At 43.9% G+C, this 23,876-nt stretch overlaps 2 protein-coding genes and 1 non-coding gene across 7 annotated transcripts in view; 2 read left to right on the plus strand and 1 right to left on the minus strand.

Moving 5' to 3' along the window:
* The first annotated feature begins 840 nt into the window (after positions 1 to 840).
* Positions 841 to 14,279, plus strand: LOC130149076 (putative short-chain dehydrogenase/reductase family 42E member 2). The gene is made up of 12 exons (XM_056338349.1): positions 841 to 2,057; positions 3,601 to 3,991; positions 4,513 to 4,608; positions 5,585 to 5,642; positions 6,301 to 6,419; positions 7,374 to 7,449; positions 8,907 to 8,989; positions 10,241 to 10,378; positions 11,338 to 11,403; positions 12,078 to 12,141; positions 12,829 to 12,902; positions 13,523 to 14,279. The coding sequence occupies exons 2-12, from the start codon at positions 3,650 to 3,652 to the stop codon at positions 13,769 to 13,771; spliced, it is 1,365 nt and encodes a 454-aa protein (XP_056194324.1). The 5' UTR covers positions 841 to 2,057; positions 3,601 to 3,649; the 3' UTR covers positions 13,772 to 14,279.
* Positions 14,280 to 15,271: 992 nt separating this feature from the next.
* TRNAL-UAG (transfer RNA leucine (anticodon UAG)) lies at positions 15,272 to 15,353 on the minus strand. Its single transcript has one exon. It is a non-coding gene; the product is annotated as a tRNA-Leu (tRNA).
* A 3,739-nt stretch (positions 15,354 to 19,092) lies between these two features.
* The window catches only part of EEF2K (eukaryotic elongation factor 2 kinase), a 33,781-nt gene continuing 28,997 nt past the window's right edge, over positions 19,093 to 23,876 (plus strand). For 4 of the 5 annotated variants that reach the window (XR_008821425.1, XM_056335814.1, XM_056335817.1 and 1 more), the window contains exon 1: positions 19,093 to 19,231. The gene's annotated coding sequence lies outside the window, so the exon portion shown is untranslated. The remainder of the gene's footprint in view (positions 19,232 to 23,876) is intronic. The other variant, XM_056335815.1, reaches the window with a different exon arrangement.

The raw sequence follows: 23,876 nt of genomic DNA on the forward strand, positions 1-23,876 counted from the left end.
AACCAAATGCTGGTTTTAAGGAGCCTGTGGGAAGGGGGGAGGGAGGAGGGCACGTAATAAGACCTTGGAGTTCAGCAAGCTGTTACTGCTGCCTTGCCTTGTAACTGCAGCTAGCCACGATCCCGTGCTGCGCTGGCACGCTCTGTGCTTTCAGTGAATTGCCATCTCAGGGGGAGCAGGCAAGCCCAGCACCGAGACCTGAGTGAGGATCCAGCCTCTCTCTCTTCTCTCTTCTTAAGGCTTACTTGCATTGCTTCTTGGGTGGATTGTGCTACATGAGCTACACGTGTGAGTGCACTACAGGTACACATACTACCTGTAGCCCAGAGAAATTTTCATGAGGTTACCTGTTGCAAGGATGTTCTCAGGGAGCAGCTTTGCTCCCAGCAGGGAGCAGCTGCTCCCTCTCTTGCATCCCACATGGATCAGGAGAGCTGCACTTCGCAGGGTGGGCCACAGAAGAGTGACGGAAAAGCTCTGCTATCTTATTAGTTCCACTCTGTTGTGGTTTTATTGCCTTTGTGTCAGCATTTTACAGGATTTTTGAGACCAGTAGGTTTATGGAGCCTCTCTCATTGTATCTTTACATTTACAGAGTACGTGGGTAACAGCAAGCCTACAAGAATAAAGCATTCTAACTGAATGACAATACACCGTGACAGGAAAATGTGCGAGCAACCACAATTACCACTGCAGCTTCTGTGAGCAAAGATTTGGTTTACTCTATTTTTTTTTTCTTTAAACAGACAGTTCTGTGTGCAGCAAAAGCACTAAAGCCTGGTCTCTGTCATATTTATATGTGGAGATTGTCCTGGTCTGTACGAGTGCAGCTCACCCTGTGCATCTTCCCTTAGCAGGGGCACTGCACAGCCCTCTCTCCTGTTCCTGACTACCTACTGTCAGGAAACTTAAAGAAACTCCGTATATAGCAGACCTTTTTCCAAGTTTGATTAGTTAGTTCACCATTTATCGATACAGAAGTGCCGCTGACTGACAGGCAAGCAAGCGCTGCAGGAGGTGCTGTGTCAGCCTTTTTCCCCTAGAAATGCAGAATAGAAACCTGCAAGAGTAAAGTTACTTTCCAGCTTGAGCATTTTAACTGTATTCAAACATTCTATTTGCTTTAAACTTAGTTGTGTACAAATCTTTCATATATTGCTTTTATTAGCCTAACAGCTCAGGAGCGCATCCCGGATGACAGCAGCACTTTTCAGAAGAGACGCTGGGCAGCTGACTGCAGCCCGGTGAGGAGTGCAGGTTGAGGCATTTTTTGGGATGCTTCTCAGGAAGGACTAACAGAGAAATTTTCTGGCTTTGTGTTTGCAAGTTCCTGTGGAGTCCCATCGTCCTGGTCCTGTAATGCCAAACCTCTGATTTGTTATTTCAGGTAAGATCCTCTTTACATCGCTGTTCTAACAGTGCTGATTGGTACTAACTGGCTTCATTCAATTGGTTTAGCGTTATTACAAATCAAGTATTTGAAGCTTTAAGACAACTTTAAGCATGAGTTCGGAACAGCCAGCTGTCTCATTTCTGTCAGTCTTTAACGAGCCTTAGTTTAAGCTGGCTGTTGTTCCAGTTACTTCTGCTCTAACATAATTGCAAGTGTGTCTTTAAATGATTAAAATTTAATACAAACATTCAGACACAGCACAGCTAAAATGGAAGAGGTAAACGTGTTCAAACTTTAATTTTTGCCTGGAACAGGTGACTCTGAAACTCTGCAGCCCCTGACCCCTTCCCACATCCTCCAGGCACGAGTGACCAGGAGCTGCACAGAGTCCCGCAGCCGGCTCAGAAGAGCAGGGACCTTCACGCCTCTTTGTTTATGGCTGTATTTCTTCTCTAGGGACTCCTGCTGCTTTGCAGGTGTTCCTGATGCTCTGTGTCTCTCTGCGCCATGTCCCGCCACCAATCCTCCTACCGGTAATCAAGAGACAGTGGTTTTATCCTGAACAACCTGTTCAACAAGTATCTCCGTGTGGACGAGCCCTCGATACCGACAGGAGACAGGATGCTTTCGTGCAGTGGTCGCAGCTGGGTGAAGACACATGGAGGTAAGAGCCACCATCGGATGCTGTGGGATTCCAGGGATGCTCTGGAAACCCCGGGATGCCGTGGGATGAGCAATATCCTAGGAAGGTTGTGGGATCCCAAAGATACTGCAGGATGAGCAATATCCCAGGAAGGCTGTGGGATCCCAAAGATGCTGCAAGATGAGTGAGGGGTGCAGCAGGCCCCCAGGGGATTGCGGGAGCCTGGGAGTGCTTGGGATGCCAGAGTTGCTGCGGGATAAGCATGACCCCCGGGGTGCTGCAGGACCTCAGAAGCCCGATGTGGCTCACGTGCAGGAGGGGCGGCCGCTCGGGGCTGCACCTCGGGGTGGTGGGGGATGGTGGTGGGGCTGGGGGGGGGCACTGTGGACCTGATCGGGCTGCTGGTGAGGGGCGCAGGGGCCACTGCCCACAGCACAGGCCCCCTTGGTGCCCAGCCCCGTGCTCCCCTGGCAAATTTGCAAGTGAGATGCAGACGATGCCTGCGGGAGCTCGGGTGACTTTTAATCTTTTATTGTGGCACAGGGCAGGGATGTGGGTAATGGAGGAAAAGGGTTGCTACAGCCTCTAAAATGCCTTGTCGCTCAGTGACAAACCCTCAACCACTGCATAGATGGGAAAGAACCTCCATGTTTAAGTGATTCAGTATTACTTTTTGCTTGATGTACTCATTGACCCTGTCTGTCACACAGCAATTCTTTTATTCCAGTTCCCCTTGAAAGGGAGGGATTTGATAGCCTTGGTCTCTGATGACCCTCTAAAGATAAAAAGTAACTAGCAGGCATTCCACTTTCCTTCTGAAATCCTCACGTATCTCATCTCCATCACTGCCAATGAGAAAAACACAGTGTATGCTTGAGTCACATTCAGCTGCTGCGACTTCTCTCAGATGTCTGTCTTTGAGATAAACCGGGGACAAGGGGAAGGAACATTAACGGTTTCTTTTGCTCTAGGGTACGTTTTGTTCTGCTGCTGTTCTGCTTGGCCCTGCTTGCCTGGTTTTTAAGCACAGAAACTTAAATGCAATTTGTTTATCTATAGAGTTTTCCTAACCATTCAAGATTTCACGTTCAGGTATGGCCCTATATCACATCTGACCCCTAAAGGCCATCTTTGGGCTTGTGGTACAGACCAGAATGAACTAAGACCAGGGAGATACATTTCACATAGGCAGCAATTTCTCTTCTGCTATTTAATTTTATGGCCTGTACCATTATTGTAATTTTGACCCATTTGTGGAAAACATTTTAATTCATATTCTCTGTGTTAGGGAAAATTTTTTTGTTTTGTTTTTCTTTTATTATTCTGGATACTATTGGCAAATAAACATTTGGTCCAAAACATTAAACCTTTACTAACTGTTTTCAGGATGCTGTCTTTAATAGTATACAGACATTTTACATGTTTGTAAAATGTGAAAATTACGATTAAATAAACTCTTAAATAATCTAAGCAGAAAATTTAAATGGGTCTTTTAAAAGAAATCTTTGAAATCTGGAAATTTTGTAGCTAGTGTTTTGCTTTTGTCTTTATCTCTCCTAAACAGGTTGCATTAAAATAAAACCTTGCTGCTGTGAGTAGAGCTTCATGTTAACATGAAACTCACTGGAATCGTCTGCATACAGGAGCACTATGGAGCAATTTTCAACATGGAGGAAAAATTGTTTCATGTGTCTGGTAACAGAAGACAGTATTTCACTGACAGAAAACTTACACTGAGTGGAGGAGCAACACCCTGGCGCCAAAACTCTAACTCCAAGGTGAATGGAAATGCTGGAGCACTGAATGAAAACAATATGAGAGCAGTGGTGACAGGAGGCGGAGGCTATTTTGGATACAAGCTGGGATGTGCTCTTGCCAGCGCAGGAGCTTCTGTTGTTCTGTATGACATACACAAGCCTATCTGGGAAATTCCCAACGGAGTAGTGTGTATCCAGGTATGATAAATTATATTTTCACAACAGTTAAAGTCAATCCATTTGCCTTTTCTATGTCTTACTAGTTTTCACAGAATCCAAATACCTAATTGTATACTGCAAATTTCAATAACCTTTGTAACTGTGTGAATATCCCACATGATTTTGCATCAACTGATTTTATTATATCTGAAATAAATGAAATAATGTGTAATACATAGCACAGAGAGCCCGCCTCTCCTCCTGGCTCTGTAGTACTCCTCAGGACCCAGTCACTGACCTCATCTGTGCCTTAGTATAATCACCCGTAGAATGAACGTTAGAGTATTATGAGGCTTAATGAATGTTTCTAAAGTCCTTTGATGTCTATGGAAGAAAAGTATGATTACCAGCAAGTACTAAAATAGGCCTAGTTTTCAGTCCCAGGATGTACAGTAAATACAATTTTATCTATGCATTCCCTCTGTGCTAACCCACCATGTGACAAATGCGAACCTGCAGCTTTCATTTCAAGTCCAAATATCTTTGCTTCTGTATTACAGGCAGATGTCAGGGATTATGATGCCATATTTGCAGCCTGTGAAGGAGCTGACTGTGTGTTTCATGTAGCTTCATATGGAATGTCAGGAAGAGAGCAAGTGAGTCCAAATAGTTTGGGGTTTTTTTCTGTGTATTGCCCACATTGAGGACGAAAGACTTGATGCTGTAACAATGCATGTTAGATTTTCTCTCTTCAAACTGTCCTGAGAGCCTGAATCCATGTCCATGCTGTTTTGGTTAATTGCTCTGCACAAACTGGTGCGCTAGCTGCAAGCAGCCTGCTTACAGTACTGTTTTCCTAATTGTGAAATTATTTCCTCCCCATTAGAGGCTCCACCAGCACCCTGGGAGGGCTTTTGAGCTTGAAATAGCATGGAAGAGTTCTTCAACAATGTGAGGACAAAAGGAAAACCAAGGAAGGCTGGTTCCCTCTAAAACCCTGATCCTTCCCTAAACTTTTCACGTGGAACTCCTAGGTGTAAGGTCACTGGGAGGAATAAAACCTGAACCAAATTATAAATTATTTTATAGAACTAAATTTTAACAACTGCTGTATTTAAAGTTTTGCCATTGGGTAAAAAGCTGTAAGGATACATTTGACGTAGGACTCTGAGCCACAGTTTTTATTATTAGAGTTATAAATATACACACACCCCTTGTTTTACCTTATTTAATAAAATGAACTTTAATAATTATCTTAGCTGAATAGAATAGCTCATTCAAAGATGTTTGCAACTGAGCAATGCATACTTGGAATTTCTTAGGGTAGAGGCAAGTGAAGTGCTTCTGAAACATGGGTATTCAGCATATTGCTGCAAGAGGTATAATAACTGGAAATGTATCTTCAGAAGCACCACAATTCTCTTTGCTTCAAGCAGGCTACTCTGTAAAAATACAGGCATAGTTTAAAAATAATGCTTTGACTTCTTGAAGTCTGAAACAGCAGCCTAAATTATCTTTTTTATAATTAAAGCACTAAACCCATTGCCTTTATTTGGGGACATTTATAACATCCCCCTGATGAATTTAAAAGGTATTATTACTTAAAAATGCACAATTTCTTTATTTTCCTAGTTGCACAGAGAAGAGATTGAAACTGTAAACATTCATGGAACAAGATTCATCATTGATGGTATGTCTCTAACCTGGCCTTTAGGTGTTAGTATAGCATATCAAGACATTATACCACTTAGAAAAAGCCAGTTAGCTTTTTTGTTACACACTGTTTTTTACCAAATACTTTACATGGTTGGAAGGTGAGGAAACATGTCATTGGGGCTTTTTATGCTCAGTTCTGCTATGGGGTGTGATGTGAGAGCCAGCACTGTAGCTCAACTGTTCCAGCTTTTCATAACTATCTTTGACCTGATGTCAGAATCCGTACCCCTGTAAGGAGTTATCGATTCCTCTGTGTATTCTGTAGCGGTAAACCCCAGTGGTACCAATAGCGTGTGCACAGGTAGTGGGCAGCCCTTGAAGCAGGGGGACCGGTAGCCACCTGCCTGGCTAGAGCTGAAGCCTGGCGCAGCAGGCTGGTCACCGCCCCCCTCCCCCCAGAAGCACAGAGCTACCTTACAGCACCCGAATTATGATGTGCCAGATTATGAAGCACTTGGTTTTGCACTGATGTTTTCCCTTTAAATATGCTTTGCATTTTAAATCAACTAGTCATAAAATGGAAAGTTTTGCTCTTTGAAGATTTGACAGTTTCTCTGAAAAAGGTCATGCAAACCTTTTTCCCGTATTGTTTCATTTTCCACAAAACTAATTTACTTTATGCATTGCCGCAGCCTGCAAACAAAGGAACATCACTAGACTGATATACACCAGTACAGTAAATGTTGTGTTTGGTGGGCTTCCTATTGAAGATGGCGATGAGGAAACCGTGCCATATTTTCCAATTGAAAAGGTATTTTGGTTGTATTATATTTTTAAGTTTCTCCTTTGTTTACTTTCTTGTTTCTGAAAAAGCCTGGAGTTTTCACAACCATGTTTTGCCTGACGCCAGAATCCAGGTACAAGAAGAAAGAAAACTCTTTACACTCTGTAGGTGCTATTCACAACCTTGACACATCAGGTTTACATACATTGTAGTGCCTATTTTTTTGTTTCCTATTTTGATTTTGGAAAGTAACTCATACAGTGTCCCATTAACATTAATGAAATTCCACCTGGACATAGGGATTGTGTTATATGGCTTGGTGCCTCTTTAGCCATTTGTTATTTAGATGATTTTTCTGTTTCTCCCTTCTTGAACACCATGTATATTCAGTGCAGAGCTGATATGGAAAAGCAGCCTATTTTTATATGGTTTTGTTGCATTTAATTAAAAAGGAGAAGTACTTCTGGGTGCTTTGCATACACAGTTGGCTTTTGTGTCACTCCTCTCTCCATCAAGTACTTCACAGTCTTTCAAGAAGTAGAGATGGATAGAGAAAACACTGAATATTATTTTGGAAAATATATCAAATAACATTTTCTCTGGGACAGTGCCAAAAGAAAGTGAACAAGATAATTCAGACCAATCATAATGCCTTCGAAACTTGGCTTTTGACTTTTCCGTTACCTGAAAAAGAAATCCAGATTACAAAGTAGTGATCAATTACATTCTTGGCAGCATTCAAAGCATACATATATTTATTGCTTCTCAAATGTGCTGAAATTAATTAACTGGATTTGCATAAACAAAAATGCTTGCCTACCTTAGCAATATGCATGTGTTTTATCCTAAACTAATACCCCACAGCTTCTGTATTCTGAGGTATTTGTTGCCATCTGTTAAGTAAAAACTACTGGAAAAGAGATGCCCCTCTGCCCTGTCATTTCAAGCATAGATAAAAACATATCTGCTTTTTCTCTGTAGCATGTTGATCATTATTCCAGAACCAAATCAATTGCAGAACAAATGGTACTAGCAGCTAATGGAGCTCCACTAGCAGGTACTTTTGTCTTAGCATGAATTCATAGCAGAATTTACTCCTTCTCTTCTTGTTCCTCACTAACATCCTATGTCCTGTATCAATCCTTAGTGGACCAGATTGTCCAGCAATTATGAAATCAAGTCATCTACCCCCTCTCACAAACTGAAATATTTTCACTTAAAAATAACTTTTAATTGTCTTTAAGTTCCTACAGTGTCTGTAAAATGTTTTAGCATGGTAACAATGAGTTTAGTATGTTAACTGAAAACATGAAGACAGCTATAAATTAAAAACAAGTGTTTAATGTCACTGTATTATGCAACACAAGTAAAACATGACTGCTGATTAAATTGTTACACCACCCCCACCCCCAGTTATATATTAATATCTGAAGAAGCCACCTGATACTAGAGCCTGGAATTATTTATTAGTGCTTCCCAAAGTTTTCCATGTTGAGGAAGCCAGTTACACACTTGAACACTTAAGCTCACCTGTGAGATACTATAACTGCCAGTGTAAAACCAATTAATGTAAAGTGCAACATGACTCTATGTGACCAAGTGATACTGAGCTAAATTTAGCTGTAGGCAACTTACAGAAAACTCTCTTCAGGTGATACTTGCAGAGGGCTATAGAGAGATATAAAGCCATTGATGGGCATTCCATCCCAACAGAATTATTTTGTTTTAAAAAATAATCCCCTCCCCCCCCCCCCCCCCCCCCGCCTTATTTCCTCATCAGCTTTTCACATCAAAGACCCTCTTAATTTTAGGAGCATTACACAGTTCTGTGTTGGTCAATGAAACTAGAACCAGTCAGTGTTCCAAACACCCCATTTTGATCCTGTGGCTGGGGCAGGATTGAATATTTTGCATGTTTTCAAGGACTGTTAAGAACAGTTGTTCGCAGAGGATGAACTGGCCAACTGACATATTTGGGAAGTGACTGGATTTTTATGATGTCCTCACTTTGTTCCACTGAAGTTATCAAGAGCTTCTACAGTGGTTCTAGTGGGAGCTGGCTGTGCCTACTGCTGAGGGGACCCTTTCAGCTCTGTAGCTGTAACTGTAGCGAGTTACTGTTTCCTATTGATAATTTTGTATGAGATTCGTTGGTTTAATTCCACTTTCCTACTGATAACTTGCTCACTTCAGCAAATTCATCACCACAGTTGGCACATTCATTGACTGCTTTGGCACCGAGACAAAGGACTGGCTAGAAAGAAGTTTTGAAGTATCCAGTAATTTCTAGGAATCCAGCTATGCTGGCAGGACTTCTCTGAATCTTCTCTTGCTATTTTGCATGTTCTGATTCTCCCAGCTACTAATTCAACACTTTTTGGTATGTATTATTTTTTAAGATAGTGAAGTTAATTTATTTCAGTGTTAGTTCTGCTGCCACAGTCTTTGGTTCATACAAAGACAGAAAGTAGTCATGTGAAAGTCACTTAAGAACAGTCTTACCAATTCTTCCAGGAGGTGGAATACTCTATACATGTGTTCTTCGCCCACCAGGAATCTATGGACCAGAAGAGCAAAGACACTTGCCAAGGCTAGCAGTATGTATTTTAATTTTTTAATCAGCAGAATTTCCTATGATATACCACAGTGTCACTTATTTGTGTTATAAATTGACCGACCTTCTTATTGGGCAGCAATTCAACACTTCAATTGCCTGCTGAGGATATTACAGCTTTTGTCAACAGGCATGATATTCTGTCTGTAAAGAATGTATAGTAAGTTAAAAAAGCCTTTTTAAAACACATGTAACTCCAGCTTCATAATTTAATGCTTACTATAATTATAAGATTCAGGCCAATCTATGATTTTTCAAATGTCTGCTTGCATGCAGCTTACACCAAATGGTTTAAAATATTAATGAAAAGGGATAGGACAAAATATCTTATTTCCAGTCTCAACTATTAACAGCTTTCACTAACCAATGAAACAAGTTAAGGAGTCCGAAGTGTGTTCTGGTACAATAGGTTACTAAAGGGCAAACAGCTGAGGTGCTCACATTTTACTCTTTTGCACTTGCTGTCTTTTAAACTGTAGGACTAGCACAGTGTTTGGAATATGATCCCTGTAGAATTATACGAGTCAGTTATTTTAAAAGCATTAGTACTATATAAAGTTACGCACAGCTTTGAGGAAAGAATAAATTTAAGCTTACCCCACAATAAATTCTTCTGTTTTATGGCTGAGGTAGGGAATTATATTTAAGTCAGCCAAGGTATAATTTATCATCTCCTAAATAAAATAATTTATAAAAATGGCAAGTGTCATTTTAGTTAAAACTGATATGTTCGCTTAGGCCCTGAAAAAAGGATAGTCTTTAAAAAATTCCACTTAAAATTTTAAGTTTATTTGTTATGAGCCCATTATGCCACTGTAACCTTTTGCAGTTTCTAAAATATAGCTGTTAAATGAAAAATGTGACACTTGGCTTTACCTTCCATTTTTTCCCAGCCAAAGCTATTTGTTAAATTTAATCCTATTTTGTGAATACTTCTGATCCACTCAGAACTGGATCTTACCTTTCCATACAATATTTTACTTATCCTTAGAAGAAACTTGTATTTTTTGTAAATTCAGGACATATTGTTTTCAATATGTTCTTTGATCTGTCAACATGAGCAATATTTTCAGAGGTCTCTGCACTTCTCTTGATTCTTTTTAATTGATTACTGGGGGGGGGGGTTTGGTTTTGTTAAGTAGAGACAAACCTACATTTAGCTGGACAAGAAAATGCACTGTACCTCACTTTAAAACCCATTTTGCTTTGGTTTCATGCTTATTTATGTCTACAGAAGAATATTGAGAGAGGGCTACTTAGCTTCAAGTTTGGGGACCCTTCTGCTAAAATGAACTGGGTGCATGCAGAGAATCTTGTACAAGCTCAAATACTAGCTGCTAAAGCTCTCACCCCTGAAAAGAACTACATAGCTGTAAGTAAACAATAAAAGCATCACAGTAGATTTCACTTGATAGTGGATCCTGCCACTGTATCCTGTACTATAGTAACTACTGTAGTAACAGTAATTAATGTTTTAGCTTCTGTTGTTGTCTGTGGGTTTAGTTGACAAATGTGCTATGAACAATGTGGGACACAGCAGCATTGGCTGTGCAGTGTGTTAAGAGTTGGAATATTCAATTCTGTAAGAGTATCTCCATTGCTGCATTTCTGTAATTTACTATTTGCCATTTCTGGAAGACGAGCAAAGGATGTTTGCTACGTCAGAAATGGAATTGGAAGTTCAGGCAGATTTATCCTCTGTTCCTCTGTATATATAGATGCATAGATAATGTTCTGAACTGTGATAACCAGGTCTTCCCGCACCATACACAAATAAAAGCACACTTCATTTGGATTCATTGATCTAAATAATAGTTACAACTGTTTTCCTCCTTGTAAACAGTTTTTTATTTGACCTAGAAGCACTACCCTTAAAGTATATTAGAAAGATCTTTAAAGTAGATTAAAACACTTTTTCTAAACCCGTAAAAGCAAAAGGGAAAGAGATAACTTACGCCTTGGTTACACAGATGGAGGCTTACGGATTTCAGTAAGTCTTAACTAGACCAAGATCAGAACATGTCCCACCATTTGGTGAATACATGTTAACAGCGCAAGTCAGATATGGCACCTTGCCATGCATTTAGTAATCTCCATATAGTCAGTATAGCCATCCTGTATAGGCACCTGTCCACCAATTTCATTGCACACTTTAGTGCACAACTGATTGAAACACGTGTAGAGAGTTTGTTGACTTGTATGTACATCCAAGAATATTTTATTTTGCTGTATTATTTTAAGCTATTCATACGGAATGAGATACAGAAAAAGAAGTAAATATATATGCATTATTATTTTTACTAACTTGTCTCTTCTCTACCTCTTTAACAGAGCGGCCAGGTGTATTTCATTAATGATGGTGAAAAATTCAACCTTTTTGAATGGTTAACTCCACTTGTACGTGCAGTATATACTTTATCTCCAAATACATTAATTTCCTTGACTATACAACTCCAGGTCTTGTGTGCATGTTACATTTGGTATGTTTGCTTTGGGTGTAAGAGTTCCATTCTGAATGTGGGTTTAATTCCTGCTTGAAGTCCCATGGGATTACAGCTGTAACAAAGCCTACCTAAAATACTGCATTAAAGCAACTTTCTTCACTGAGACCAAAAGACCATCTAAACCAGTATCCTCTTTGGAGCTGCCATTATCTTAATCTCTGGAGCACACATCTGTTAATGGCGGATATTTTGGGTAGACAAAAACCATAAATCTTAATTATTAAACTGTAATATAAATTCTTTTCAAAAGACCATTTTATTGTTAACGATGGGCTCAAAACCATAAATGTGTTGCAATGCTAAATTAGGTATCAGGACATTGTGACATTTTGATCAACTAGTATGAACTTTTTTTTTTTTTTAAGACTGTCACTTGAAAATTACATCACATCTGCATGTGGCATTTAAGTAGAATCCCCTGAAAAATTGAAAACTCAAAATAGTAACAGCAATGATGAATTTTTCTGTTTTATCAGTAAATATTTCCACAAACATCTTATGTATTGAAACTTTAAAACCTTGTTGGAGGTTTCTGGTTTTTTCAGTCTTTTTTTAAATCTCTTTCAGTTTGAAAGATTAGGTTGCAGTAAGCCATGGATACGTATTCCTACTTCCTTAGTTTATGCATCAGGTAAAAATATTTTATCAACGTTTCTCTTTCCTGTCCACACTACCCTTATTCCTAATTGTAACAGAATGTTGTGGTTTTTTTAATTTTCCCACAGTTTTCATGTATAAAAATAATATGCTGTGGGCTCATAGAGTGTGCAACAGTTAGGGGTAAAGTTCAGTCTATCCAGTGTGTTCAAAACAGAATGATTTCTTATTTAAGTCCCACAAAGACAGAGTTTATGTAGGACTTCACAGATGTGTAACTTTGTATAAATATGAAAGGTTAAATGTAAAAATCCATGACTTCAGAGATACGCTGAAGAATATCTCCTTTGCAGCATGGGCAATTTCTGGTTCTCCTGTATCCCATGCTCTCTCCAGATTCAACCCCCATGTGCAGCCAAGACAGAATCCAACTTCGAGTATTGTTACCACATTTTTTATGAAGTCTCATGATCTTTTCACTAGACCTGTGACAAACCCTCCAAACCCTTTTCACACAAGCACCCTAATTCAGGCTGACTAAAGTATTAAGATTAAAACCAGCCCCTTGTGGCAAGTAGTCCCACTGATGCTGGTAACAGTGTCCTGAGCTCTTAGGTATGTGATTATCCTTCACTATTATATATGGTGCGAGATATGCTAAAATCATAGTAGCATAGCAATGTACTGTTCTTACCTCAAGTATAAATCTTTTGTTGTGCAGCCATGATAATGGAATACCTTCATCTGATGCTGAAACCATTTGTTGAACTGTCCCCACTGCTGACCAGAAATGAGGTAAAGTCTCTGTTTGTAAACTCCCCTTAATTCTCACAGGATGCATACATACCTGTTAATACTGAGCGATGATGTAAGGTTAAGTCAGTAGAGAATAAAATCCACCCAGTACTACTTCAGCCTCCAGTTTTCAGGGCAAATGCATGTTTTGTACATTTTAACCAATATATTCTGCTCCTGACCATGATCTTTGAAAAGATACGAGCTTATGCTTGCCATCTGGGAGAGGCTGCTTCGGCCCCTTCCTTCCAAGGCCCAGTATCCTGTATGGCTCTGGCTGTGCGGTTGGGCCCTAATTTCTGAAGAAATTTAGGCATCTAAGAGATGGCTTTCATCTGCCTCCTTAGGTACATAAACAAGAGTGCCAAACATTTTTTGAGGGTGTTTTCAAGATGGCGGATTCCGTTTTGCAGCTTTTACTGCCTATTTGGGCTTTCAAGATTCTCTTTTTGAGTGAACAACTTTAAAAATAATGTGACATAATGTCAATAGGACGTTGATATAATGTTGGGGGGGGTTATTTTACATTTCCTTTAACTGTGTTTTTGCTACCATTTACAGACTTTGTTCCAACTTCCTATGTATTCATATCTTTGTATGTTGACTCTTTTGCCCTATAGGTACAGAACATTTCTATAACTCATACGTTTCGAATAGACAAGGCACGGAGTCAGCTGGGGTACAGCCCAGAGAAGTTTGCATTTGCTGATTCCGTGGACCATTACATTAAAACCAGACCAGAAGCCCAGAATCATCATATCTTCTTCAAAGTGTTGCTTTCTTTAATTGTTAGTTCAAGTTTGATCTTTTTTTCTCTAAGATTTGATGGCCTTTCAGTTTTGCATTTTTTTAAAGAAACACAACACTGACTTGCAGGAAGTGCACGTACTCAGTCACAGTACTGCTAGCTGGATCATTCTAATCTCCACAATAGTTACTGGCCCCAATGCAACAAACAGGCAGTTATTTTTAAATTTAAAACCAAAATTCTAATGTATCAGTAGCTGTACTCAAGAAATTAAAATACAGTAAACAATTATGGCCAAATCACTGAAACACAGTAGACTCCAGATTGTTGCCTCTGTTTATTTCACAACAAAAAACCAACTTTCCAAGTTGGTTGCTGAAGTAAATGAGAACCTGCAGAAAGAACAAGAGCTACAGCCAGCCTACCATGCTTCACTGGTGAAGAAAAATGGTTAAAATAAGAAGAAGGTTTGACCACAGCTGCTGCCATGGCTCACTACCTTGGGGAACTGTGGAACAAGCAAAGGGACAGACAGAACAGGTTACTGTAAATAACACCAGCTGTACAGAGAGAATTCACTGTGTACATTTCTTTGGTGAATTAGCTGTATCACTGCATATGAGGGAAAATAAAAGCATACTTGAAACTTCCCTGAAGTCAGTCCTGTGCCTCCGTGCACGCTGTTCCAGAACGGCTCCCTGCCCTGCCCCTGGGGTGCAGAGCCACCTCTGACAGCACCTCAACAGCTCAGCGGCGCAGGCGATACATGCAGGTAAGGTTTTTCACGAGTGTAAATGGTGTATTTAGTTAAATTATAAGTTATTAACTAAGTTACATTAGTTAAGTGTATTTGTGTCCAGTACTGAGAGGAACCTGCCGCTCTGAGTTTGCAGTAATCTCTGTACTGCTTCCTTTACCTTCCCTAGTTACTGAGGTCAACAACTAACAACGTAGTTGCATATCAGCTGAACTCGAGTTACAACTACGTTTTTGCAACTAATTTCTAAAGCGTCGCAATCCTACTGAGCAACGCCCTGCATTAGCTAAAGTGAACCATGTGCTTTTAGAATTAACTGTTAATGGGCCTAAAGCAGATGGGGTCTGGAACTGACCACTCCCTGCTCCCCGGCTGCTCATGCTGCCCCTTTTCCAGCCTGTAACATGGGGAGGGAACCATGGAGAGCATGGAGCTTGGGAAAGGAGACAGTGCCGGGGAAGAGGCAGGAGTTCTAGGGGGTTCAATGGCGGGGGGCGGGTGTAACCACAGATGGATTTGAGAATTCCGGAGGCGCGCAGAGCTCGCTCAGCCGCCTCGGTGCAGGGCGGGCAGCAACGGGCAGGGGCACTGCCCGTGGGCGCAGTAAGCCCAGCACAGCACGGGAGAGCAGAACTACCGACGCTAGAGTGGCTGGATGTGTTTCTAAGCCGAAAGGAACGCGTGGCACGGCGGCCCCTTTCCCCCGCGCATTCCACAACTTCGCATCACTCGACGTTGACGCCCGTGATCAGCACCCCCTGCACCCCGAGGCGCGGTGCCCGGGCCGCCCCCGCTGGCCGCCCCCACGGCCTCGCTGGCCGGGCGGCGAAAAGGAGCCGCCGCCGCGGCAGGGACAAAACAGCTTGGCAGCGGTGGGATTCGAACCCACGCCATCGAAATGACTGGAGCCTAAATCCAGCGCCTTAGACCACTCGGCCACGCTACCGCCTGGGTGCTCATCCGCCCTCCAGGCCTCTTTCTGCGAGGCGGCGCCGCCGCGCTCCCCACCCAGCCCCGCGCGTCGCCCACCCGCTGCCTGCGCTATCATGACGCCCTCCGGCGCGGCCGCCCGGCGCCCTCCCTGCCCGGGAAACGCAACTACTGCGGACCGCCGCGCTCGCCGGCGGAGCGCTCCGTGCCCCAGGCCCCCGCCCCAGGCCCCGCCGGCCCCCCGCGCCCGACAGGTGGCGCCGCTGCCGCACGCCCGGAGCTGGCTGCACACGTGTCCCGGCCGCCGCCCGCGCTGACCCCCGGCCGCCGCCTGGGCAGGCCAGAGCGCGGCCCTCGCCCTCCCCCGGGGCCCGGCCGGCCGCCAGGTCCGGCCCCCGTCTCCTCCCGCCCCGCTCCCCCGGGGATCAGGCCGTCGGGCCGCGCCTCGGGGCGCTCTGACCGCGGCGGGCGCAGGCCGGCACCGCGACAGGCGCTGTTCCCCGCGGCGGAGCGCTGCCCCTCCAGAGGGCGCGGACCCCGGGAGGGCGCGGACCCGCTGCCCCAGGCTGCCCACGCTGCGGCACGCAGTGAGGGCAGCCCTTCGCGGCTGTCTCGGCCCGCACACAGTCCTCGGCCTCCCAGGCAGGACCCCCTGCCTTCACCCCTGGCTTCTGCCGGCCCTCCCGGCGCAAGGGCTAGCGGCCTCCCCGCCAGCGGCTGGCTTTGGCAGCACAGCGGCCCTGGCTGCGCCATCTCCCCGGGCCAGAAGGCCCCTGGCTGCCTGTACCGCGGTGCGGCTCAGCATGGAGCGGCAGAGGCCGGTGGCAAGTGCAGCTGGTGGCCAGGGCTGCCTGCCTACTGCTGGCCCTGCCGCCCCGCAGCCTGGCTTACCTGCTGCTGCCAGCACGGGCATGGCGTGAGCCACGCTACTCCTGTCCACCTCGCTGGGGGAGCTGGGTTTGGCAGCCGGGGCCAGATTCAAGCTGTTGCTGGCGAGCAGAAAAACCGAATTATCTTACTCAGGGAGGCCTGCAGGAGGAATTTGTATAATTAGTTTGTGGACAGAGCTAAAACATTAGGACTAAATGCAGTGGAATTAAAACAATACAGAGAAATTGTCTACCACTGCTCTTCCCATAGGAAGTCATCCACTGGTGCTCCAAGAAGTTTTACGCATGCATACTATACGCACCTACCATATGGCTGAAGCGAGTTTTATGACCAACTGGATTTACCTTGTAGGAAGGGACTGGCACAGGAGTGTATAGGCACAAATTGTCAGAGAGTTAATTGATTTACAGGCAATTTTTCATCTGCATTTTCAAATGAATGCAGAACAAAATTGCTCTGAAGTTAGTGTTGTCTGGGGCGTGCTTTCCTTTTTCCTTTCAAAAACCACAGTTCCCTAGAACAGCAATTTCTAAACAACCTCATTTAACACAAGCATGCTGGAACTTTACAGGCTTCAGTGTCTCGGAAAATATATGTATGCATTGCTGAATGTACAAAATGAACAATATACTAGACATGCAAGCCACTAACTTCCTAGGTTTCCATTTTAAATTTATTTTTTACTATTTTCAAACAAAAAAAAAAGTGATTCAAACTCCTTAAGTGTTAAGAATACAATAGGTAACGTCTAAATAGAAAACTAAAACTAGAAGATGCAGCATGTCTGGGCTAATGTCTAATATCACTATACATCTTTAGTATTTCTTCAAATGCTTTTTTGTAGTCACCAGTTGTTCTTTTAAAAAAATGTTACAGAGAAGCCCCAGGCTTAATCTGGAAAATAAGTATGCCCTTGCATATGGGTACCAGAACTGGCTTATTTTAAAGCATGAGAAATGTGTAGCTCAAGATGGTATAACCTAATTATGTTCCGAATATAGCAGAACACTCTCCATGAGGATATATAGCATCATACAGCTGTATGCCACTGGTTGCCTTTTAGTCCACAACAGCGTTGTGTGTTTGCGTGAGTTTAAAGCCAGTTACTCTTGTGACTTGTTCTGTTGTGCTCAGGTACCATGCCGGTAACAGTATTCCAGTGTTATCAGTAGCCTGTGATAGCAGATGGTTACTTTTTTTAACCATTATCAACAAATTTTCATGCAGTGGGAACCAGACATCTGGCTTCCACCGGGCCTTCAGAATTAATTTGACAAGTCTGCCCCCTTCTCAGGCCCTGCTGCCAGGCATCCTGATGGCAGCCCTGCCGGGTGCTGCACTCCCCAGGGAGCTCAGCTGGGTTGCCTGCAGAAACGAGAAAAGGGGAGATGCACATTCTGGTGCTAATGGGGCAAAAGCACTCAGTTTTCGATAGCTGTTAATATTTACAACAGTGATTTGCAGCTGGGCTATTAATAGCACCTCAGAGATTTTCTGCACAATCCACAAACATTGTAAATGTGTTGAATTTGAGCTTAAACTCTGCAGAAATTTGAGGCTACCCAGAAATGTGCCTTCAGGAAGCAGCATTGAAAGAGGGCTCAGTCAAGTCTCCACTTAACGTTCTCAAAGGAGCGCTGCGCCCTCAGCATAGTGCTGGAAATCACTGCCAAAATGTCAGGTACCCTTGAACTGCAGACAGCGTTCCTGTACACACATGCTGCTCCCTCCAGTGCCTAAACTAAAATGCAGTTTAATCTATGCAAGTAATGGCAGTAGCAGGCAGGTGTTCCTGGCAGAGAGTCAGAGCATCTGCTCAGTGTGTTTTTAATTAAATATTACTAATCTTCCTCCTGAAGATTATCTCAGCACTAGCATTGCAGCAGCATTTATCTCTCTGTTGCCTTCCTCTTTGGAGAGCACAGGGATTGTGCCTTCTTCTGTCAGTGCTGTCACGAGTGGCAGTCACAAAGGACACACTCACATCTTCCAGTCTCAGTTTTATAACCCTTACTCATGGTAAAAAGCACTAATGAGGATTATTTACACAAGAGAGAGATTCAACAACAGTCAGAAGTGGCCGGCTCTTTGCAGGCTTCCAAGCAATACAATTCAACCGGAACCTATTTACATTTATTTCCATGTAACCCATGAAAGGATAAGGAGTTTGTTTAAATTTCCCACAATTTGTAACTTGGGAGAAAAGCTGAAACATAAGCGTTTTCAATCCAGAAGGCCAGTGTTTCAGGAAGAATGCTAATGTGGGTGCTTTGAGGAAACATGGTCTTTGGAACTTGCATTCTGATGCATAATTCTGCCATTTTTCACGGGGAAGTGGAGCACTGTGCCATTTAATTTAGCTGACGAGGCCAACCTGAAGTGCACAGCGCCCCCGAAGGCCCCCCCAGCCTACTCCCTCTGCCTTCCCCCTGTGCTGGGGTCCTGGAAGGCTGCCGTGCAGTGGGCCTTTCCCCTGGGACCACCTGCCCAGGGAAACCCACCTCTTGGCTCCAAATCCAAAGGAAGGAGAAACGAAAGGAAGCTCAGGCGCGGCTCCCGTGAGCCGCGCTCCGAGCCCTGGCTTCACGCGGGTCTCCAGCGCACCCGCTTCCCCCTTGCCCCGGGATCCCTGCATTTCTAACACCTAACGCTGCCAATCGGGGAGTTTCTCCTCACATTTTCATAGGTTTCCTCACAGGAAAACAGTATCGGGGGACTCCCGCCGTCGCTACGAGCGGATGGCGCCCGCCGCGCGCAGCCGCTGAGGAGAGGGTGAGGTGCCACCCGCCCGCGCGCTGGGCGGGAAAGCCGCGGAGGCGGGAGGCAGTGGAGGGGGGGGCGGGAAGGCGGTGGCGGGGGGCGGTGGCGGCGTTGCCCGCCTCCCCTCAGCAGGGCGGCTGCGCGCCCGCCTGCCGTGGGCCGGGCAGCGGCGGCAGCGGAATCGCTCGGCAGCGGAATCGCTCGGCACCGGGCCGGGCGGCGGGGCTGCGCCGCGCTGAGACGGTAGGTGCCTTCACGGGGCGGGGGCCGACAGCGGCGGGGGGTCGGGTCCGCCGAGGCTGCTGCTGGCGGCGCGAACGTACCGAGGGCGGAATGGGCGTTTTTAATTACAGAAAACGATGACTGGCTTGGCGGTTCGAGCTTGTAAAGGGCCGGTGGCCAAGCCGTGAGCTTATGAGGTGACCGAAAAATAACCTTATATAGTTGTTGTATTGGGCAGCACTCCTGCACTTTACGCCTGGAGGTAATGGCTCCATCCGTACATGTTACTAGGGCTGTGCAGTTAATTTTAGGGCACACCGAATTTAAAAGTGTGGAAATACTGTTTGTAACTCTAGAACCGGGGGGAGGGGGGGGAAGGTCGTGGTGTGTGGGGGGCTGCAGGCAGGGTGGCGGGCTGCTGGCGGGGTGACAGGCCGGACTCCTGGCAGGGTGACAGGCCACGGGCAGGGTGATGGGCCAGCCAGCCGTGGGGTGACAGGCCAGACCCCCAGCGGGGTGACAAGCTGCCAGTGGACAGGGTGACAGGCCACCTGCGGGCAGGGTGACAGGCTGGACCCCCAGCAGGGTGACAGGCCGCAGGCAGGGTGACAGGCCGCTGGCGGGGTGACGGGCTGGCTCCCCTCCGGGACTGATCGTGTTTGGGTAGTTTTCCAAATGCCTCTGTAGGCGTACAGCATGGGTTCAATTAACAGCGCGGAGTACTGATCTTACAGAAAGTCGGTGATTGTTACTTGTTCAGTGCATTAAAAGCCAGTTGAAATGACAGGGCTATTAAAGACAATGGAAGGACATTTTCAAGTTATCTTGAAAGTTCCTTTTATACCCTTGTGTTTTGGCTGCTGATAACATAGTATTTGCTGGTGTGTTTGGCAGAAGGGTGGACTTGGCTTAGAAGGGTTGTTTCTGTGCCTTTATCGCTTGCAACTCTAAAATCCGTTGGCATGTTCGAAGCCGCAGTGTGGTTCCTTGCACAGGGTTTTGAGTCTCAAATGCTTCGTACTCGGCTGGCATAGACGCACTCTCCCATTTGCTTCATGAATTTTGCATTGCTGCTCTCTAACACGCTCAGGCAAGTGCCATGTGTTATCCCAGCTGTGCTTGCAGACAAACTGAATGTCATTTGTGTCCTGCCGTTTGCAGTGATGACACACTGGAAGGGACCTGAAGTAAATGCTTACCATTAGAAGATCTGTACTTGGTAAAACCAAGTTTGTCAAAAGTAGCCAGTAAGCTGAGACATCTCTTTTTTTAATCTTGTTTTTTATCACAGCTGTTAACCTTGACTCGCTAAACCTGTTTTCTTGCCGGTATGCAGTGCAGATGGGAATAGATGTTTGTGTCACAAGGGTCAGCTGGGTGTTTGGAAAGCACAGTAGTTCTGAACGTGCTATGGGATGTTAACATAGCTAGTGGGATTGTTCCGGACCATGTTATATAGTTTTGTGTCTATAGTTTCTAAAGATGATAATGGTACTTTGTAAGGCACACAGCCTGCATAGTTGTTGAGGTTAAATTTCAAGTCAGTATTTTATAAGAATGTTAATCTGAGAAGTGATTTCTCTCTTAAAGAAAAAAATAGCTTGCTACTGTTACAGGTATCCTACTAGATGGCTTTAGCTGATGGTGGTATTAAAAAGGGATTTAGTATTACACCAGTGAGAGCTGGGTCATTCTTGCTTTAATGCTTCTTTACAAGAGAAGATGGGACTTCTGTTCTAGGGTAGTTCCTGTTCCCCTGTCCTGTGCTAAAGAGGGGCAAAGGGCCGTTTCTGAGCTGAAACAGCCACTAAGAAGTAGTGGGAGATGCTCCAGTTGTCCCTTCCTTTGCTCACTAGAGCATTCCTATCGCTTAGCTCTTTGGGATGAATTAAGGCAGGTTTTGATGCTGAGGCAGCTGTGGGGCCTTGCTCAAGGGTCCCACCAAACCCAGCAGTGTTTTGTAACAACAGATACCTACAAGAAACAAGTCATATTCTGACAGCACTGTGATGTGAATTTTCCCCTCTGTTTATCTGTGTTTGCATATGCACTGCACGTGACAACACAGTGGATTGTCCTTGCAACACACCTGCTTCTCCTGGTGGTGTGACTCTTGGATATAAAGAGAAGAGGAGAAAAGTACTTTAGACAGGCATTGGAAAACCCCAAAATTAATAGACTTGAACAGATTTAATAACCAACTGTATCATAAACTATCTTCATTTTGAATCACGTAGTACAAAGTTGATTAAAAACATGGAATACATTTTCAAAGTGGATTGGAGTGGGTAGTTTAAATTATAGGTTGTGTGTGATAATGCATGCTTGTAGGCTACATCCTGTTCAGTCTGCCTCTCTTTGCTGCTTAGCCCTAGGAAAGTTTCTGTAGTTCATATTAAAGGCTAAATGATCAAAACATAGCAAAAATAACAGCAATTCCTAGATAGTACAGCTTTATGTGCCATAATGTAAAAAGTAGAGAATATAAGATGTGGGATGAAGCTCAGGCTGTTTTTGTAGGGCTTTTTGTTGAATAAACTGTGAAGTTTAAAGTAGTGTTTATGTAGTTTAAAGTTTGATTATTGAATTCTGTTTCAAAGAGCATGCTGTGTGAGGGCAGTTTTTAGTTAATATGCTTCCAAAGTAAACACCTCAAGTCCTTTACAAGAAGTTTGATTCTAAGAAAAGCACAGAGAGTTTAATAAACACCATTAGCTTTAAATACAAACTGATTTGTGTGATGATTTTCCATTTACACAGCAAGTCACAGGGATCATGAATGTTTGTAATCCTTGCTGCATACACCTGCATTCTTGTTGCTGCTTCTTCTCAGTGTTTGCATGACCCAGTGGGTCTGCTGATGCATGTGCGACTGCAGCAGTAGAAATGAGTGCAGGACAGCAGTTGTGGGTAATGAGGCTAGTCCGGTGCTACAGTATATCCTGGAGTTAGTCCCAGATTTGAAGCATCGTTTTACATCTGCTGTTTGTGTGTGCTGACAAGTAGTAGAGGTTAATGTTCTCGAATACTCATTAGACACTGCTAGGATGATTGCAGTAAAAATGAGGGTAAGGTAGTGGCAGCTGAGTATACCTTCCCCTTCCAGTTATGTGCTACTGCCTCTTTCCCGAAATTACAGCTGTCATGTAGTCTTTGCTAGAAGAGCTGGTCATATGCATGCTCCAAATCTGCTTTGGTGCAAAGTCAGATGAGTTGGCTCAGACCTCTTTCAGCAGTGGTTTGCTGTAGGTGATGCTGCCTGATGTAGGTGGAGTGCTGGTATTACCTGTGGTGCTAGCTGAGCTGTGAGAATGCTACCACCATAGAAAGGCAGTAACCAACAACATAATATTGCTGGTGAAAGCTGCCATACAATAAGGCATTGTTTCTGTGGTGACCATGTTTTGGTAGCCATGGTGTAAGACCTGCAGCTATGAATACTGCTGTAGGAGTCTATCTATCTGTTAATATTTAATGGAGAAAGAAGGCTGAATATGCACAGGGCTGAGGACTAACAGTGAAGCAAAGCTGCAAACCTTCTTCTATAGTTGCCTTTTTAGGCTAGCTATGTGAAAATCCCTGATTTAGCTGGTTGGGTGAGGTTCCTCTAGAGCTAAGCTATTGATGGGACACTTAGAAGTGTCTGCTTGAAGTTGCATGTTGTTGCACAGCCAGTGTTGGGGCCAAATTTTGAAAATTCTAACTAATCCTCTCTTTTGTAGGTGCAGGTATTTTCAAAGTATCTATGTAGACTTCCACCTCTTGCAAGGGCTTTGATCATTACTACATTTCATTTTTCTAGCTTGGAAAACAAATGATACTTCCATTAGATAGATGTCATAAGTAAGGGTGATACTTATATAATATTGAGAACAAATTAAGTGCAATACTCTGTAAGCTCAAATAGTTGTTTTCAGGGCTCCAGGACCAAATGTCTTTTAAGCTCTATCTCATGTGAAACAAATGAATATATGCTGCTTTTTGTAGTCTACTTCTGCCCTCTAATCAAGAACAAAACAAGGCAGACCTGACTGTAATGCTCACAGTACCCATTTGGACAGCCAGCAAAATTCAGTGGCAGACTTGCCAGCAAATATTTGTTTAAACTTGGCTCAATCTGTGTGAAGATTTGTATGATTATTTTGCATTCATCTAACCCTTTCCTGTTTTTCATGCAGCAGAGCAATGTGAATAATGAAAGCTAAAATGAAGAGAAAATGTTCCTATTAATTGGAGTGTGCCTGGAAGTTTGTGCTTGTGCTACTGGTTTCCAATTGCTTCAAAGAAAAACTCTTAAGCACTGATAGTGGTTTAAGAGCCATGATGCAGTTAGTACAGCCACTTTATTATTCTTAAGGAGGGAAAGTACAGTAAAATCAAGCAGTAGCCCAGTCCCTTGTGTGTCTGTCCCTTTCCAGCCTTCCCGTGGGTAAGCCTATGCTGGCTTTTTATTCTAATCAGAGAAGTGCTTCTGAAGGGAGTCTCCTGATCATTTCAGCTCATTGCACTTTGAGTCATGTTGAAAAGCAGTCTCAGAGCTGGCAAACTAAACTCCTTGTACATGAAACTTAACTGGAGAACGTAGTGCAGCCACTGGTGGTATCCACTCCCTGAGATCGGACTAGGGTTAGTCTGAAGTAAATCCCTGAGAGGCGGATGGTGAGGA

This window comes from Falco biarmicus, chromosome 4 (assembly GCF_023638135.1).
Source record: "Falco biarmicus isolate bFalBia1 chromosome 4, bFalBia1.pri, whole genome shotgun sequence".
NCBI classification, from domain to species: Eukaryota; Metazoa; Chordata; class Aves; order Falconiformes; family Falconidae; genus Falco; species Falco biarmicus.